General features: G+C 38.4%; 1 protein-coding gene across 1 annotated transcript; it reads left to right on the forward strand.

Moving 5' to 3' along the window:
- Positions 1-15,636: 15,636 nt before the first annotated feature.
- Positions 15,637-16,775, forward strand: LOC140534020 (small ubiquitin-related modifier 2). Its single transcript, XM_072654577.1, has one exon. The coding sequence runs from the start codon at positions 15,868-15,870 to the stop codon at positions 16,153-16,155; it is 288 nt and encodes a 95-aa protein (XP_072510678.1). The 5' UTR covers positions 15,637-15,867; the 3' UTR covers positions 16,156-16,775.
- The last annotated feature ends 539 nt before the right edge of the window (positions 16,776-17,314 follow it).

The raw sequence follows: 17,314 nt of genomic DNA on the forward strand, positions 1-17,314 counted from the left end.
TAACAAAGTTCATTTGGAAGAGCAAAAAGAGGAACTTTAAAGAAACCAGAAAAAAGAGATATAAAGGAAATTGATTCAGCAGTATCAGACCTTAAACTATATTACAAGGGAGAACATTGTCAAAGTGTAAAAAGGATAATATTTATTATTTTAAATTAAAATATTCTTGCATAAATAAAACCTATGTAGCCAAAAATAGAAAAAATGCAGAAAATTGGGGGAAAAACTTTCATAGATAATCTCTCAGATGGGATTGATTGGGCTGGAATATTGTGTGGTGTAGGAAATGAGATGTTGATTAAGAAAAACATGGAAATACTTGGACCTATGAAGGAAGATGAAACTTCACAGAAACATAACAGGCAGAAATAAACATAGTATGGGTCTTACTTACATATATATGTGTATGGCTATATATTTTTATATATGTGTATGTTTATAACTATCTATCTATCTCTATCTCTCTATATATCTATATAGAGATAGATATAGATATATCTCCACACTTAATTGTAGACTTCTTTAGGGTGGGGGAAGAGGAGGACGTAAAAATTGAACCACAGAGAACAAAAGAAAACCAACAAGGAAGCAAAGAAAAGCTGGGTGACTTTGAAAACAATGTGTAGTATATATTATACAGGTTTTCTTGAAATGGAAACGTATTGTTTTATATTGAATGCTCTCTTATGGTCTGTTGTGTATACGGCAATGATGTTGTTGTTTTACTTTCCTCATTTTGTATTAAGTTTAAAATTTTTTTAAATTACCAAAAAAAAAAAAAGTATATTTATCCTTGGTACTCATTACAGCACTGTGGCTGACTGAGTCATGGCTCATGTAGACCTATGTACCCTTCAATTTGGCCTTTAAAAAAAGGAAGCAGACAGAACTGAAGAGAAAGCGGAGAAATGCAGATTAGAGAGAAAGTACATAAAGAGGCACAATTGGATCCCAAAGTGAGGGCAGCTTGCTTCTCAGAGCATAGCTCCCCCAGGAAAACACTCAGCCCCAGAGATGGCAGAAGTAAGGAACTGTAGCTGAATAAGGAGCCACTTGACCCCAGGAGAGGAGTTCTTCCATAATGAAACATTCCCAGACCAAGCAAGAGTCACTAAGCAGCAAGACTTAGTTTCACAATGTGGAGGAGCAAACTGGCCTCTTACCCTCTAGTATTAATGTAATAATTGTGAAGGTCCAAGGGAAGGGGACTGACCTACCCCACCCCACCCCAGCTCCACCTTGCCCCCTCCCCTCCCCACCAACAACCCCAGCTCTTTCCTCTTTTAGAGAAGCCTCAATCACAGAGAAAGTGCTATAAGCCTGGGGATTGTAAATCCTGAGAGATGTAAATATAAAAACAAAGGAAATTTATGTAGTGGGAAGCTACTTTTAGTCAAGCAGATTTCCACCGTACATAAAGGGGGGAAACCCAACAACTCAAAGCAAAATAATTTAAAAATCAACTAAAACCTAGCAGAAGAAAAGCTTTCAGAAGTTACAGGCAACTTTCTTTCCAATTCAGGTTTATAGGGAGATTCCTCAGTTTGGATTCAAAAGGAACTGAATTTATTCTAGCAAAATTACCTTGATAGCTCTTTTTTCCTTTGGTGAGGTAGGGTTCACAAAAGACAAGGAAAAAGTTGTATGGATTATTAATGGAATTGGCTATGTGAACTGTTAGGTGAAAAGAAACCAACTCTTATTTGACATATATTGTTAGCCTGCCTGCTTTCATGGGAAATAAGAGCCCTAGTAACTTTTCTTTTTTTTTTTTAATTTATTTATTTAACTTTTAACATTCATTTTCACAAAATTTTGGGTTCCAAATTTTCTCCCCATTTGTCCCCTCCCCCCACCCCAAAACACCAAGCATTCTGATTGCCCCTATCACCAATCTGCCCTCTCTCTTATCATCCCTCCCTTCCCTTGTCCCCATCTTCTCTTTTGTCCTGTAGGGCCAGATAACTTTTTATACCCCGTTACCTGTATTTCTTATTACCTAGTAGCAAGAATAGTACTCAACAGTTGTTCCTAAAACTTTGAGTTCCAACTTCTCTTCATCCCTCCCTCCCCACCCATTCTCTTTGAGAAGGCAAGCAATTCAATATAGGCCATATCTGTGTAGTTTTCCAAATGACTTCCATAATAGTTGTGTTGTGTAAGACTAACTGTATTTCCCTCCATCCTATCCTGCCCCCCATTGCTTCTATTCTCTCTTTTGATCCTGTTCCTCCCCAAGAGTGTTGACTTCAGATTGCTCCCTCCTCGCATTGCCCTCCCTTCCATCATCCCCCCCACCATGCTTATCCCCTTCTCCCCCACTTTCCTGTATTGTAAGATAGGTTTTCATACCAAAATAAGTGTGTATTTTATTCCTTCCTTGAGTCATGTGTGATGAGAGTAAATTTCATGTTTTTCTCTCACCTCCTCTCTTTTTCCCTCCACTAAAAAGTCTTTTGCCTACCTCTTTTATGAGAGATAATTTGTCCCATTCCATTTCTCCCTTTCTCCTTCCAATATATTTCTCTCTCACTGCTTAATTTCATTTTTTTAAAGATATGATCCCATCCTATTCCATTCACTCTGTGCTCTCTGTCTCTGTGTGTGCATGCGCACGTGTGTGTGTGTATGTGCGTGTGTGTGTGTATGTAATCCCACCTACTACCCAGATACTGAAAAGTTTCAAGTTACAAATATTGTCTTTCCATGTAGGAATGTAAACAATTCAACTTTAGTACAATCCCTTATGACTTCTCTTTGCTGTTTACCTTTTCATGCTTCTCTTCATTCTTGTGTTTGAAAGTCAAATTTTCTTTTCAGCTCTGGTCTTTTCATCAAGAATGCTTGAAAGTCCTTGATTTCATTGAAAGACCATTTTTTTCCCCTGAAGTATTATGCTCAGTTTTGCTGGGCAGGTGATTCTTGGTTTTAGTCCTAGTTCCTTTGACTTCTGGAATATCATATTCCACGCCCTTCGATCCCTTAATGTAGAAGCTGCTAGATCTTGTGTTATCCTGATTGTATTTCCACAATACTTGAATTGTTTCTTTCTAGCTGCTTGCAATATTTTCTCCTTGACTAGGGAACTCTGGAATTTAGCCACAATGTTCCTAGGAGTTTCTCTTTTTGGATCTCTTTCAGGCAGTGATCGGTGGATTCCTTGGATACTTATTTTGCCCTGTGGCTCTAGAATCTCAGGGCAGTTTTCCTTGATAATTTCATGAAAGATGATGTCTAGGCTCTTCTTTTGATCATGGCTTTCAGGTAGTCCCATAATTTTTAAATTGTCTCTCCTGGATCTATTTTCCAGGTCAGTTGTTTTTCCAATGAGATATTTCACATTATCTTCCATTTTTTCATTCTTTTGGTTTTGTTTTGTGATTTCTTGGTTTCTCATAAAGTCATTAGCCTCCATCTGCTCCATTCTAATTTTGAAAGAACTATTTTCTTCAGTAAGCTTTTGAACCTCCTTTTCCATTTGGCTAATTCTGCTTTTTAAAGCGTTTTTCTCCTCATTGGCTTTTTGAACCTCTTTTGCCAATTGAGTTAGCCTATTTTTCAAGGTGTTATTTTCTTCAGAATTTTTTTTGGGTCTCCTTTAGCAAGGTGTTGACCTGCTTTTCATGCTTTTCTTGCATCTCTCTCATTTCTCTTCCCAGTTTTTCCTCCACCTCTCTAACTCGATTTTCAAAATCCTTTTTGAGCTCTTCCATGGCCTGAGCCCATGGAATATTTATTCTGGATGTTTGGGATACAGAAGCCTCGACTTCTGTGTCTTTCCCTGATGGTAAGCATTGTTCTTCCTCATCCGAAAGGAAGAGAAGAGATACCTGTTCACCAAGAAAGTAGCCTTCCTTGGTCTTATTTTTTTTCCCTTTTCTGGACATTTTCCCAGCCAGTGACTTGACTTCTGAGTGTCCTCTCCACACCCACCTTGCCTCCAGATCTGCCCAGCCAGCACTTGGGGTCTGAGATTCAAATGCTGCTTCCCAGCCTCAGGGCTTTGGGCGGGGGCAGGGCTGCTATTCAGTGTGAGATTAAGTTCAGGTGCTCAGGTGGGGGCAGGGCTGCCACACTGGGGCTCAGTTCCCTCAGGGGGTTTATGAGGAGACCTTCAACAATGGATCCAAGCTCCCGCCCGCCTTGGGAGCCCCCATCTCCTGCCACCTCTGCTGCCACTTCTGCTGCTGCCTCCCAAGGGGGCCTGAGTTATGGGGACACCCCACTCCCCTCTCGACCAGCCAAAGAGACCCTCTCACCAACCTTCAGCACCTGTGGGTGGAGGGACCTGCGCAGCTTCTGGAGATTCTGTCCCTGAAGCCTGCTCGGATCTGCTCTTCTCAGTGCTCCGCAGCCAAGGCAGGGCTGGGTTCTGCTCCAGGTCCAGGGCCTGATAGACCTTTTGCATCGGTTTTTCAGGGCTGTCTGGAACAGAAATCTCCTCCACTCCGTTGTTCTGTGGCTTCTGCTGCTCCTGAATTTGTTGGGAGTTCTTCTTTACAGATATTTTATGGGCTGTGGGTTCGGAGCTAGCGTATATGTGTCTTTCTACTCCGCCATCTTGGCTCATGAATCCCTAGTGACTTTTCTTTACATTTTTTTCTTTTTAAATTTTTAACATTATTTTCTTTTTAAATTTTTAACATTACAAATAGAAAATAACCAATAAATGAACAATTCCCTTACACAAAGGCCAGAAAATGGATATCATCCATGAAACCATGAGTCCATGATGATATAAGCTTTTCCTTTTAATGTGAATTTATTTTAAATACTACTGTTAGTACCAACATATTTCTGCTTGTTTATGTCCCTTTATGAACCATCTTTTGGTCTTCTTTGTGTATTTTTCAAATGTATGTCTGAAATTTCTAAAATGGGTATCTCTCAAGTTTCTTTTTCACCTCTTCCTTGCCTTTTCTTTTCCTCCTTTTGCCCTCCCTTTCGTTCATTTAGTCATTCTCTCTCATCTCAGAGCAACTTGAGTAAAAGTTCTACAACATTTGGTGCCAAGGTAATCTCACTGGATTCCAAACTGTTCCTCTGAAACAGGAACCAGCAGGATCTATTCACTTGGTTAAATACTGATTTGGGATTATGAGAGTAGCAATTCACTCAAATGTACTCCAAGAAAAATCAACTGACCAAAGTAAAGAGCTGCAGTGGAGGAATTAAAATTACACATGAACCAAAAAAGACCCATCACTTTGGTTTGTCTTAATGATGAATTAAAATGGTTTTGTGATTTATCTGATGCTAGGGATTGCATGTCCTATAAGTCTGGCAGCGTTCTTAATTTGGCACCTTTGAGTAAACACAGGTGCTGATCATTTGTCGTGTTATTTGTGTTTATACTTCTAACAGTGCTGAGAGTCATGAGTTGTTTGGCTAAGGAAGAAACCTAAATATTTCTACTCTCTGGTTCCCACCCTTGTGTAGGAGGCTGTCCTTTTTCCTGGTTTCTCTGTTAGAACATCCCCATGGGTATGGCTTTCCCTTTAGTCAGTATTCTCAGTACTCCCTTGGGTAGGGGATCTTTCAAACCTGCTTTGGGAAAGACGTTGGAAAGGGAAGTTGACTGAGACCATTGTCTCAGAAAGAACCAATTCCCACTCATTAATCAAACCTCCTTTCACCAGAAGACTGCTGGTGCATCCTATGTCCAGGATGGCTCAGATTCATTTATTCTTCTCTGCTTTGGTGGAGCTCTAATAATAATACATATATATACATACATATATATATATATATATGTATGTATATATAATTTCACTTGTTCAACTTAAGCTCCTATCTTGTAGTTTCATCAGTTAGAAAGAGAATCTATTTCTTTCTCTTTCTGAGCATCCTTGGCCTACTAAAGTCTTCCTCTCATCATCTTTACATTTAATCCTTAGGGACACACACATGTATGCATGGCACAATGAACAATATCTTAAAGAAACTAATTTCTTTTGAAAGCATATGCCAAATATAGAAAGTGAACAAAGCCTTAATCAAAATCATATTAGAGATAGAGACTTAGTGCGAGAGAACAATATACAGGACAAGGAAGTAAGACTTTTTGTTATGTTTTATTCTCAGTAATAGGGATAGTGTGGTAGATAGGACGAGCATTTTCCTAACATATCTTCCCTGACTTTCCTAACTTCTCTAACACAGATTTTCCTCACAAAACTATGCAACTGATTGGTCACAGCTTCCTTGATACGTCTGTTGGTTTCCAAGACTGTGGAGTTTCCTCATAGCTCAGTTACACTCTGTTCTCAGGGTCTTGATCATGGCTAAAGGATTAGCAAAAGTTGCAGTAGAGGGGCAGTAGTATTGGATGACTTCCCAGCACATCATCCCTCCCAATCTTGCCTGTTCTCTCTCTGACAGGCTGTTGGTTGAAGCCACTTAGAACCTTTTTATTGTCTTCAAGATTGAGCACAAAACTCTAAGGGCTGTGTTCTGATTTCCACCCAGTTATTGTCTTCCATCCCTAAAATGAGGGATGAAAAATATAACTGCTCTTCACTTCCCTATTGGATTCCATAATAACCCTTTAATGTGCTAAGTCTCCTAAGGAAAACTAACAGCTGTTCATTCAATATAATTCAATGTTTGTTGGATCAATAAACATAACTTTAGAATGATGAACAAAAAAAAACATAAAAAGTTAGGAATGTGCTACATTGTGGTCAAATCTGTTACCCATCATAGTTTGTCACTGGCTGGTTAATGTCTTGGCTTGATGTTTTTATCCTACCATGCATGTTTCCTGTATATACAATTCGATATTTGCAGATTTTTGGAGTTGGCAGGAACCATGCAACATCGTTTTACACAATGAAACTGAATCCCAAGAGTGATTTTTCCAAGTGTTATCTATCTTCGATTATAAACTCCAAATAGTTACTTGTTCTAAAATGGCTCATATAACATCATTTAAGACTCAATAAATTTTTTATGCCAGGGTGATATTGAACTGTGATTTGTTGTTTATCTTTTGGCTAATCACAACATCCCTGTGCTTCAGTTTTCTCTCCTATAAAATTGGGGCAATAACTGCCTATCTTTGTTTTACATCTAACATTTTCTAATGGTGAATATATGTGCTTCTAGCAGTATGTGGGGTATATGAAGGTTTGGTGAGCCAGAGAAATAGTTATTCTCTCTTTTCAAATCCCCATTTTTAGAATAGCATAGTGTTCCCATCTCTTCCCTTCAAACATATCTTTCTCTCTAGTCACTGCCCTGGAAGGATTTCACTTAAAAACAAAGGGATTGTAGGTACCTAAAACAGCTAGTTTCAGGAGAGATAGCTCCGTCTCCCCTCTACCCCAGGACTTTCAAAGGCTAAGTTGTGCTAAGGTCTTTTGGTCTGTATCCACTTGGTCTTTCTCTGCTTTGGAGAAGTTATGCAATATAAATCAATAAAAACTTCTTTTCAGTCTAACTCCAAGCCCCCATGCTGGTAACGTTCCCAATGGTTATGAAAGTCTCTCTTTCTCTCCCAGGATACATAGCCACCATCTGCCTCTAACGATACACTAAAATCTCCATTATAATAAAGACACGTGGTCTTAAGGAAAGTGGTTTATTTTAAATAAAGTGACAAAAATTGAAAGTAAGCAGGCTCTTAATTTCTGACACTGATTTATCTTTCCCTAAAGAGGGAATGAAAAAATTCATGGGGGTTGGGAGGGAGAGAAAGATAGAAGTATAAAATTCACTGAGTTCTGTGTTCACAGCACAACAGGCAAAGGAGTCTGCATCCATCTCTCTGGTTTACATTCAGACCCAGTCACATAGCTCTGGTATGCTTCTCTCCTTTCTCACAGCATCATGGCTAAAAATGCTTCCGTTTGGAGGTGCTAAATACTGACTTAGAAAATCACATATTGACATTATCTGTGTTCTGTTGTACTTTTATTTATTTTACTAACAATTACATTTTATTCTGGGTCAAGCAGCTGAGTATGGCCCTCATGCTGCCTGTTTGACACCTCTGCTCTAAATCACTAGTAATAGGAGAAATGCAAAGAAAAGCAACTCTGAAGTTTCACCTTACATCCTACAAATTGGCAACGTTAACAAAAAATGCAGATAGTCAAAGTTGGAGGGATTATAGAATGATAAATGCATTAATACATAGTTGGTTGAGCTGTGAAATGGTACAATCCTTTTGGGAAGCAATTTGGAATTGAGAAAGTAATTTGGATCGCAAATAAAGCGACTAAAATGTCTGTTCCTTAGAACCAGAGGCCCCATTACGAGGCTTACAACCCAAAAAGCCATTGATAAGAAGACAGTTTCTATATACACTACTTATAGAAGCACTTTTTTTTTAAAGTGACTTGCTCAGGGTCAGTATCTGATGCCAGATTTGATATTTTTTAAATAAGATTTTATTTTCCCCTAGTTAAATACAAAGACAATTTTTAAACTTGTTATTAATTTAGTTATTTTTAGTTTTCAGCATTCACTTCTCAAGATTCTGAATTCTAGACTTTCTCCCCCTTTCTTTCCTCCCCCCTCCCCAAAATGGCATGCAATCTGATATAGGCTATACATATACATTCATGTCAAATATATTTTCACATTAGTCATATTATAAAGAAAAATTAGAACCAATTAATGGGAGGAACCACAAGAAAGAAGAAACAAAACCAAGCCACAAAAAGAGACCAAAAGTATGCTTCACTCTGCATTCAGACTCCATAGTTCTTTTTTTCTGGATATGGATAGCATTCTCCATCATGAGTCTTTTGGAGTTGTCTTAGATCTTTACATTGTTGAGAACAGCTAAGTTTATCAAAGTTAGTCATCCCACAATGTGAATGTTACTGTGTATAATGTTCTCCTGACTCAGCTCACTTCTCTCAGCATCAGTTCTGTAAGTCATTCCAAGTTTTTCTGAAGTCTGCCTGTTCACCATTTTTTATGGAACAATAATATTCCATTACATTCATATACCACAGCTTGTTCAGCCATTCCCCATGTGATGGGCATCCCCTCAATTTCCAAGACTTTGCCACTACAAAATGAGCTGCTACAAATATTTTTGTACACATGGATCTTTTTCCTTTTTTTATGATCTCTTTGGTATACAGACCTAGGAGTAATATTGCTGGATCAGAAGGCATGTATAAATCTTATCTGTGTGTTTCAATATACATTTTCATTGTTCTTACCTAAAGATTTTCACATCTAACCCTTCCAGTTCACCAATAGGTTGCTAACCTCTTCCAGGCAGACAAACCATCCAATCATCCCATGCTACTATACCTTAGTCTTCTTTACATGAACAGCTTTTCTTCTGTATATCTTTTTCTTCAGATTCACTAAACACTCATCTTCCACAGAAAGTATCTTCTTATTAATGTAAAATATTTGCTATTTCCCATAACCAAGAGATCACAGATTTACAGCTGAGAGGGTCCCTCAAATTCATTTAGTCCAACTTTCATTTTATAGTTGAGTACACTGAAAGCTAAGAAGGATGTAACTTACTCAAAGTCCTAGAGGTAGTAAGTGGTAGAGCCAGGATTTTAACCCAGATCCTCCAAATCTAACTCTTTTACCTCTACCACACTAATTCTGCCACACTGCTATCTTTCCAGCCATTCAGGTTCTCAACCTTGGAGTCCTCATCAGCTCTCCTCTTTTACCTTACTCACCATATCCAATTGGCTGCCAAGCTTTGTTGATTTTGCCTTTATAACATCTCACAAGTCCACCTATTATCTCTACTTGTACAGACATCACCCTAGTTCAGGTCCTTATCACTTGTGCAAAACTTTCAATCTCTCTCCTCTCTAATCTTTCTCTGTATAGCTGACAAAATAATTTTTCTAAAGAACAGGTCTGACCATGCTCCCTTTCCTGAAAACCTTCAGTGGCTCTGTTTTCTTGAGGTGAAGTTACAAACTCCCTAGTTCTTTAAATCCTTTAACAATCTAGTAGTCTACTTTTCCAAACCTATTTCACTTAACTCCCTTCCATGTACCTTATTTCCCAACCAAACTGACCTGTCTGCTGGTCCCTGAACTTGACATTCCATCTCCTATGATGCCATTCCCCTCCTTTTGCATGGCTTTCTCCCATGCCCTCCATACCCAAACCTGCCTCTTAGAATCTTTAGCTTTCTTCAAGTCTCAATTTAGAATCAAATTTTTTAAATGATGAAGATGAGTTCAGTTTTGCACATGTTGAAATATCTGATAGGTAGTTGAAGATAGAACAGTAGAGAGCAGGAGAGAGGTTAGGGCTGGATAAAGAGATCGGGGAATTATCTACATAAATATGCTAATTGATCGCATGGAAGATGAAATCATCAAATGACATAGTATAAAGAGAAAAGTGAAAAAGATGGAGCACAGAGACCTGGGAGACATTTACAGTTACTGGACATGATCTGGATGAGAAACCAGCAAAAGACACTAAGAAGGATTAGCTAGACAGGGTGGAAGAAAACCAGGAAAGTACAATAAACACCGTATCAATGTCCTTCATAAAATGTGGCATCTAGACTTAAACTAAGTAATTCTCCCAACCTGTTCTAAGGCAGAGTACACAAGGATTTTCATCTCTTTATTCCTAGAAGTCAAGTGGCTCCTAATACAACCCAAGATTGCATTAGTTTTTCTGGCTCCTACACACAAACACACACACACACACACACACACACACTTCACAATAAGTCTGCAATCCACTAAAACTTCCAACTCCTTTTGAGAAAAACTGCTAACTATGCCCTCCTCATCTTGTATTTTAGCCAGAATTTAATAACTATCCCTGTAAAATTAGTATATCTCCACATACAAAGTAGAACCGAAATGAGCATTACACATAAAACCAAGAATCATGATTACATAAAGCTTGCTTTTATAAAAAAAAGAAAGAAAGAAAAAAAGAAAGAAAGAAAGAAAGAAAGAAAGAAAGAAAGAAAGAAAGAAAGAAAGAAAGAAAGAAAGAAAGAAAGTGAAACGGGGGTCACCCAGTGATCCTTCTGAGCTTACACAGAGTGCATTAACACACATGTTTATGCAGTTAGAGGCAGGGGACCCAGTTTCAAGGAAAATCATGATACCATATAATAGAAATGCCTTGTAGATATTTCTGAGCATGGGAAGACATTGTGTAACTGGTCTCTCTACCACATACACATGATGGATAGTAGATTCTTTAGTTGGCTGTAGTAATGGAAATGGAACTTGGAGTGCTGTCAGAAAGTTTTTGTTGACCTCAGGCCTTTCCTTTCTGGATTATACCTCTGCTCTTGGTTTAAACTACTCTGCTGATGATGTCTGATGAGAGACACTGCATAAGGCCCCATGAATATGGACCTCAGTTCTTTGTCTACCTCTACATTTGTTCTTTCATTTTAGGTGAAGGTGACCAATCTGAATGCTCCCACCTTGGAGTTTCAAAAGGTCAGGTGAGTGAGCCTCCAGGAGTTAAGGAGTCCACCAGTCTGTATGTTTCTAAGTTAACATCTGGGAGTCAAATCCATGTCAGGTTTCACACCCAGACTAGCATCAATGGCTAGAGGAGTGACAAGCTGGAGAAGCCTTGGGGATCTAGCCCAAGTATGGGAGATAAGAAACCATTTGGCAGGGATATTGAATTTGGATTCAAATGTGGTGGGACTCATTCTGTGCCAACACTATGTTAGGTTTGAGACTATTCTCCCCAGAGACTAAGGTGGTATAGAGAAAAATCTGTCCCTGACATTTGAGGGGAGGGAATGTTTGTACTTCTTTCTACATCTTTAAAATAAATATCCATTGGTTAAATGGAATTGGGCATCTCGTGTCTGGCAACTAACAGTAATGAAAATATATCTAGTATAAGGGTTTGAGCCTATGGAGGAGTACTTTGAAACTGACAGGGAGAAGTACCTGGCCAGGCTTTAAAACTGTAAGATAAATTCAACCTACTGTTTTCAAAGCTGTCCTGTTTCTTTCTTTCTGAACTTCCTTTCATTCTGTGCACTTTAAAAAAATGCTTCAGTGACCTTTTTTACCTTTTCTTTTTGTTTTTGCAAACTATCACTGGCTCCTTTCTCCTACCCAAATTAAAAAAAGATAACAAATATGTAACAAATAAGCAAAGTCAAGCCAAACAAATCTATACATCTGCTGTGCCCAAAATGTATGCCCAGAAAGTGGGTAGCATGCTTCATCATGGGACCTCTGGAGTTGTCGTTGGTCATTCTAAAGATAAGAGTTCTTAAATCTTTCAAAATTGTTTTTCTTTACAATGTTATTATCCTTGTATAAATTATTTTCCCAGTTCTGGTCCCTCTAATGACATAATATAAAGTTCATACAAGTTTTCCCAGGTTTCTCTGAAACCATTCTTTTGTCATATCTTATGGTCATTTTATACTTCTGAAGTTTATTTTTTTAACCTATTGTATGGCATTAAGTTTATCCCTATTAAATGTCATATAATTAGCTTCAGTTTGGAGTCAAGATCTTTTTGGGTCCTGATCTTGTCATGCAGTGTATTAGTTAAGTCTCCCAGATTTGTGCCATGTGCAAATTTGATAAGCGTGCGTTTTATGCCTATGTTATTGATGAAATCACAGATTTAGATTATGTTAGGGGTGAAAGGAAGAAAAGAAGGAAGGAAGGAAGGAAGGAAGGAAGGAAGGAAGGAAGGAAGGAAGGAAGGAAGGAAGGAGGAAAAAGAAACCATTCCTGCTCTCAAAAATGTAATATTCTATGGGGAACAATATAACATGTGCTATTGTCTAAGTATGGGAAGTCTTTCCAGATTCCTCTAGTTATCAAGACTTTCTTCTTTCTCAAACTATTTTGAATTGATTGATCTATTTACATGTGATAACCCCTAGTATAATGTGAGGTGCTTGAAGACAGTCATTTTTTTTGGTTTTTGTTTCTGTATCCCTACTGTTTAATACATTTTTACTGAATCAAATTTCTTACCCTGTTTAGTAAATGTTGATTAGAAATAGTAATTAAAATGTCTTCCATGGAATCATTGCATATGCCAGTGATAGATTTGTATTTATCCATATTGTTTCCCTATTATAGGAGCACTGTCTGGGAAGCCTAGAAAGTCCTTGCTAGAACCAGGAGAACAATTTATGCAATAATAACAAAGTTGTAAAAATAATCAACTTTGAAAGATCTATTAATTCTGGTCAACACAATGACCAGTCACAATTCCAAAGGACTCATGGCTTCCACATAGCTAAATGGACTCAGAATATAGACAGTACAGATTGAAGCGTATTTTTCTTTTATTTTCTTTTTGGACATGGCTAAAACAGGAATTTGCTTTGTATGACTATACATATTTGTGATAGATTTTGTTTTCCTTGCTTTCTCAGTGGGTAGGAGAGGGGGAAGAAGGAGGGAGAGACTTTGGAACTGAAAATAAATTAAAATTTAAAAAAAAGAAAGTCTCTGCTACACAGGCTAGGTTAAATTTTTCCTTAAAAGGCAATGCAACCCTCCTTGATGTTTAATTTGTTCAGCAGCCTAAGACTCAAACTATTGGCATAGCTTTCTGACTGCCTAAATATAAAAGCCCAGTGTGCAGGGAGTTGGGGGCTCAGACTTGAAGGATCCTCTGCTGTCCTGCGAGTCAGTACACCCTCCTGTATGAGTCTATGTGCATGTGGAGAAGAGAGGATCTGCATCCAACTAGGAGGGGTGGGGAACCTGTGACTTCAAGAGCACAAGTGGCCCTTTAGGTCTTCAAGTGTGGTCCTTTGACTAAATCCAAACTTCACAGAACAAGAGGCTGCAGGTTCCCCACCCCTGAACTAAACAAGTGCTGTATTTTTGCTGAATATCCTTCCCGATGCAATTTTTAAGCAAACTTCCTTTTTGCAAAGAGATATATGGTATATGGATATCTCAGTTCCATTCTTGAGGCTGAACAACTGAACTGACCTCAGTGAGAGCTGGTCTAGAACACTCCTCTCAGCTGCACATTCCCCAAAACCAGGAACCGCACCTACCTTTCCATACCCCCAAATATAGGGTCATTTACATTATGTTCACTCAATAAATAGCTGTTGATAACGATGTTAATAGATCAATAATAAAAGGAACCTTTTTATCATATGGAGAATGGTTTTGAAGTGAATTCTGGAAACAAATTTTCACTGTCCAGCACCACTGAACCCAAAAGCTTGTTAAATCACAAAATTTAGTAAACTTCTTAGATTCTGTATGCCTTTTAATATAGAGGGAGTGACTTTGGTTCATGGGGGAAGCAAAGCAAATTTAATTAGCTTCACCAGCTTAAATCAGCCCTTTTCTGTCTTACTCATAAGTTGATTTGCATGGCAACCAAGAGTATTACAGGACTGTAGACTGTGCTCTGACCCCACTCTCATGGCTGCATTTCTCATGTAACCTGAGGAACTTGGAAGGTATCTGTTCTCTCCACTTCAATTCAACTCAAGGATCTGGCAGCTGTCTTTCCCAATTTATTTCCAATTTCCCCAATTTATTAGAGGGTCAGCAACCGGCTCTTTAGTTCTACATGACCACTTAACATCAATTAATTTTCACAAAAGGATATTTACTTCAAAAACAGAATAAATGTATAAACATTATTCCTACACACACACACACACACACACACACACACACACACACACACAGACACACACACACACACACACACACACACACCTTAGGGGCATACTTTCCACTGCAATCCCAACTTTCCACTAACTCCCCAAGTTCATCCAGTGAGGGGTTATTGGATATGCCAAATGAGAGATCCTAAAGGTCACTCCTTGCTCTTTGAAGCACTGACGCTACATTGCCTATGTACCAGAACTCTGGAACAAAAGGATGCTGAGGAGCTCTCTGGACCTTTTGAATCCACAGTCATAGACTTCAATAATCACCAAGCTCCACCACAAGCAATGAGGCAAGGAGAGCTTAGCTGGAGCTGACCCAAGAGCCTCCACTTCAACATGTTAACTGACCAGAAACAGTCCTAGAACATGTAGGCATGTTTCACAGTGTGAGGCACTTATCTTATATATCATTATGACTCTTCTAGAAACAGCATTCTCCATGTGGAATGAAGTCATCTTCTCCCTAGTTTCATCGGCATGAAGAAGCCATCTGAGGCACTCTGGGCATGTGCCAGACCTTCATTACAGGGATTTCAAAGAATCTCGTCACTATGTCTCCACCCAGTTTCTTGGCAGTTTTGCTGAGAAGAGTTCCCAGAATGCTTTGAAAGGAACCAACTCTAGCAACGAAGGGATATGACAGGAGTTAAAAGGAATTTTGGATTCCGTACCACTTTGGGCTCAGAGGATCTGAGAAGCAACAGGATTTAAAGAAGTTCACAAATTACAGCTAAAATATGCAAATATGAATAGTAAAAAGTGTAATCCTCTTCATCAGAACCAGATAAATAAAGAGGAATGTATTTATATTGAAAACTTTTTGCCAAATTGGAATCAGAGATAATTCATTTTTTGCTTGTGATTATTTTGCATTGTGCATGGTCAGTATCTAGAAACACAGAGAAATGTTACTTCTACCTAAAATTATCGTGTTCACTGACGTGACTTATTACTGAATTGCTGACGTGTGTATCTTCAATCAAAACTATTTTTAAAATACTACCTTAGCTCAGTACCTCCGCCGCTGCCTCTTCCTCCTCTTCTTCCTCCTCCTCTTCCTCCTCCTCCTCCTCCACCTCCTCCTCCTTCTCTTCCTCCTCTTCCTCACCATCACCACCATCCTCTTCCTCCTCCTCCTCCTCCTGCTCCTGCTCCTGCCGCTGCTGCTTCTCCCCCCGTTCCCTTGGGGCGGACCGTCCTGGTGCCTCTTTTGTGAAGCGGCGGCTGAGGAGACCCCCGGACTCGCCATGGCCGACGAGAAGCCGAAGGAAGGAGTCAAGACTGAAAACAACGACCACATTAATTTGAAGGTGGCAGGGCAAGATGGTTCGGTGGTGCAATTTAAGATTAAGAGGCACACACCACTTAGTAAACTAATGAAAGCCTATTGTGAACGACAGGGTTTGTCAATGAGGCAGATCAGATTCCGATTTGATGGGCAACCAATCAATGAAACAGACACACCTGCACAGTTGGAAATGGAGGATGAAGATACAATTGATGTATTCCAACAGCAGACAGGAGGCGCTTACTAAAAAGAAAATCTACAACTGTACTCCAGAACTGTGCTCCCAAGGAAGACAATACATTCACAATTAGAAAACCAAGATTTGGTTCATCCACATCCTGACTACTGCAGTATAGTTTTCTCTCTTCTTTGATTCCCTTCCCCCATTCCTTTATTGTACATAAAGTAACTGGTGTATGTGCACAGGCATAATGCGTATTTTTTTTTTTTAACTAAATGGCCGATGGTATGTTTTGATCAACATCAAATGGAGATGGGGAAGGGAAAAAACAAACTGGTTCTGTGAAAATATCCCTTTTATCCATTAGTGGCATGCTCATTCAACTTTTATCTTTATATTCCAGTAAGTTATTTTGCTCTCACTGTTTAACAACAAAAAAAAAAACCTACAAAAAAAATCCTTGCATACCTTGTTTGATTGGATAATTTCAATGTTTTTCTTTTATCATTGTAAAACCAAGGACGATTTTATAACTTTTTTGTACGTAGCTGTTACATGTAGGGCAATCTCTGTCTCTCAGTAGGGATAAATTACTATAAAGAAATTGATCCTAGATAGTTTTCCCTTTAAGTCAAACATCTTGTTGTTTAAATAAACTTCTTGTTTAAAATAAAAAAAAAATAAAATACTACCTTAATCAAATTAACTAAAGAATTAATTATTAAGAAATAATTATTTTAAAGTTTGCCCTAGCCCCTAGAATACACACAGGGATTTTTAGCTTGTTTTGCTTTTCCTGTCTGACACTGATTTATTTTTTCCACTTTTATTCTTTCTAATAATATTTTATTCCCCCCCAATTACATCTCAAGACAATTTTTAGTATTTGTTTTTACAGTTTTTTGAGTTCCAAATTTTTCTCCCTCCTTCCCTTCCCCTTGTTCTCCCCTCTTCCTAAAATGGTAGACAATTTGATATAGGTCATGCAAGTACTATAATGTAAAACATATTTCCATATTAGTCACAGTTGTGAAAGAAGAAACAGATCAAAAGGGAAGAAACACATAAAAGAATAAACTAAGTGAAAAAAGTATGCTTCAATCAGAGTCCATAAGTTCTTTATCTAGATGTGAATAGCATCTTTCTTTATACTTGTCTTTGTATGTGTCTTGAATCATCATGTGGCTGAGAAGACCTGAGTCATTCATAGTTTATCATTACACAA

The sequence above is a fragment of the Notamacropus eugenii genome, chromosome 3, assembly GCF_028372415.1.
Source record: "Notamacropus eugenii isolate mMacEug1 chromosome 3, mMacEug1.pri_v2, whole genome shotgun sequence".
In the NCBI taxonomy this organism is placed as follows: domain Eukaryota; kingdom Metazoa; phylum Chordata; class Mammalia; order Diprotodontia; family Macropodidae; genus Notamacropus; species Notamacropus eugenii.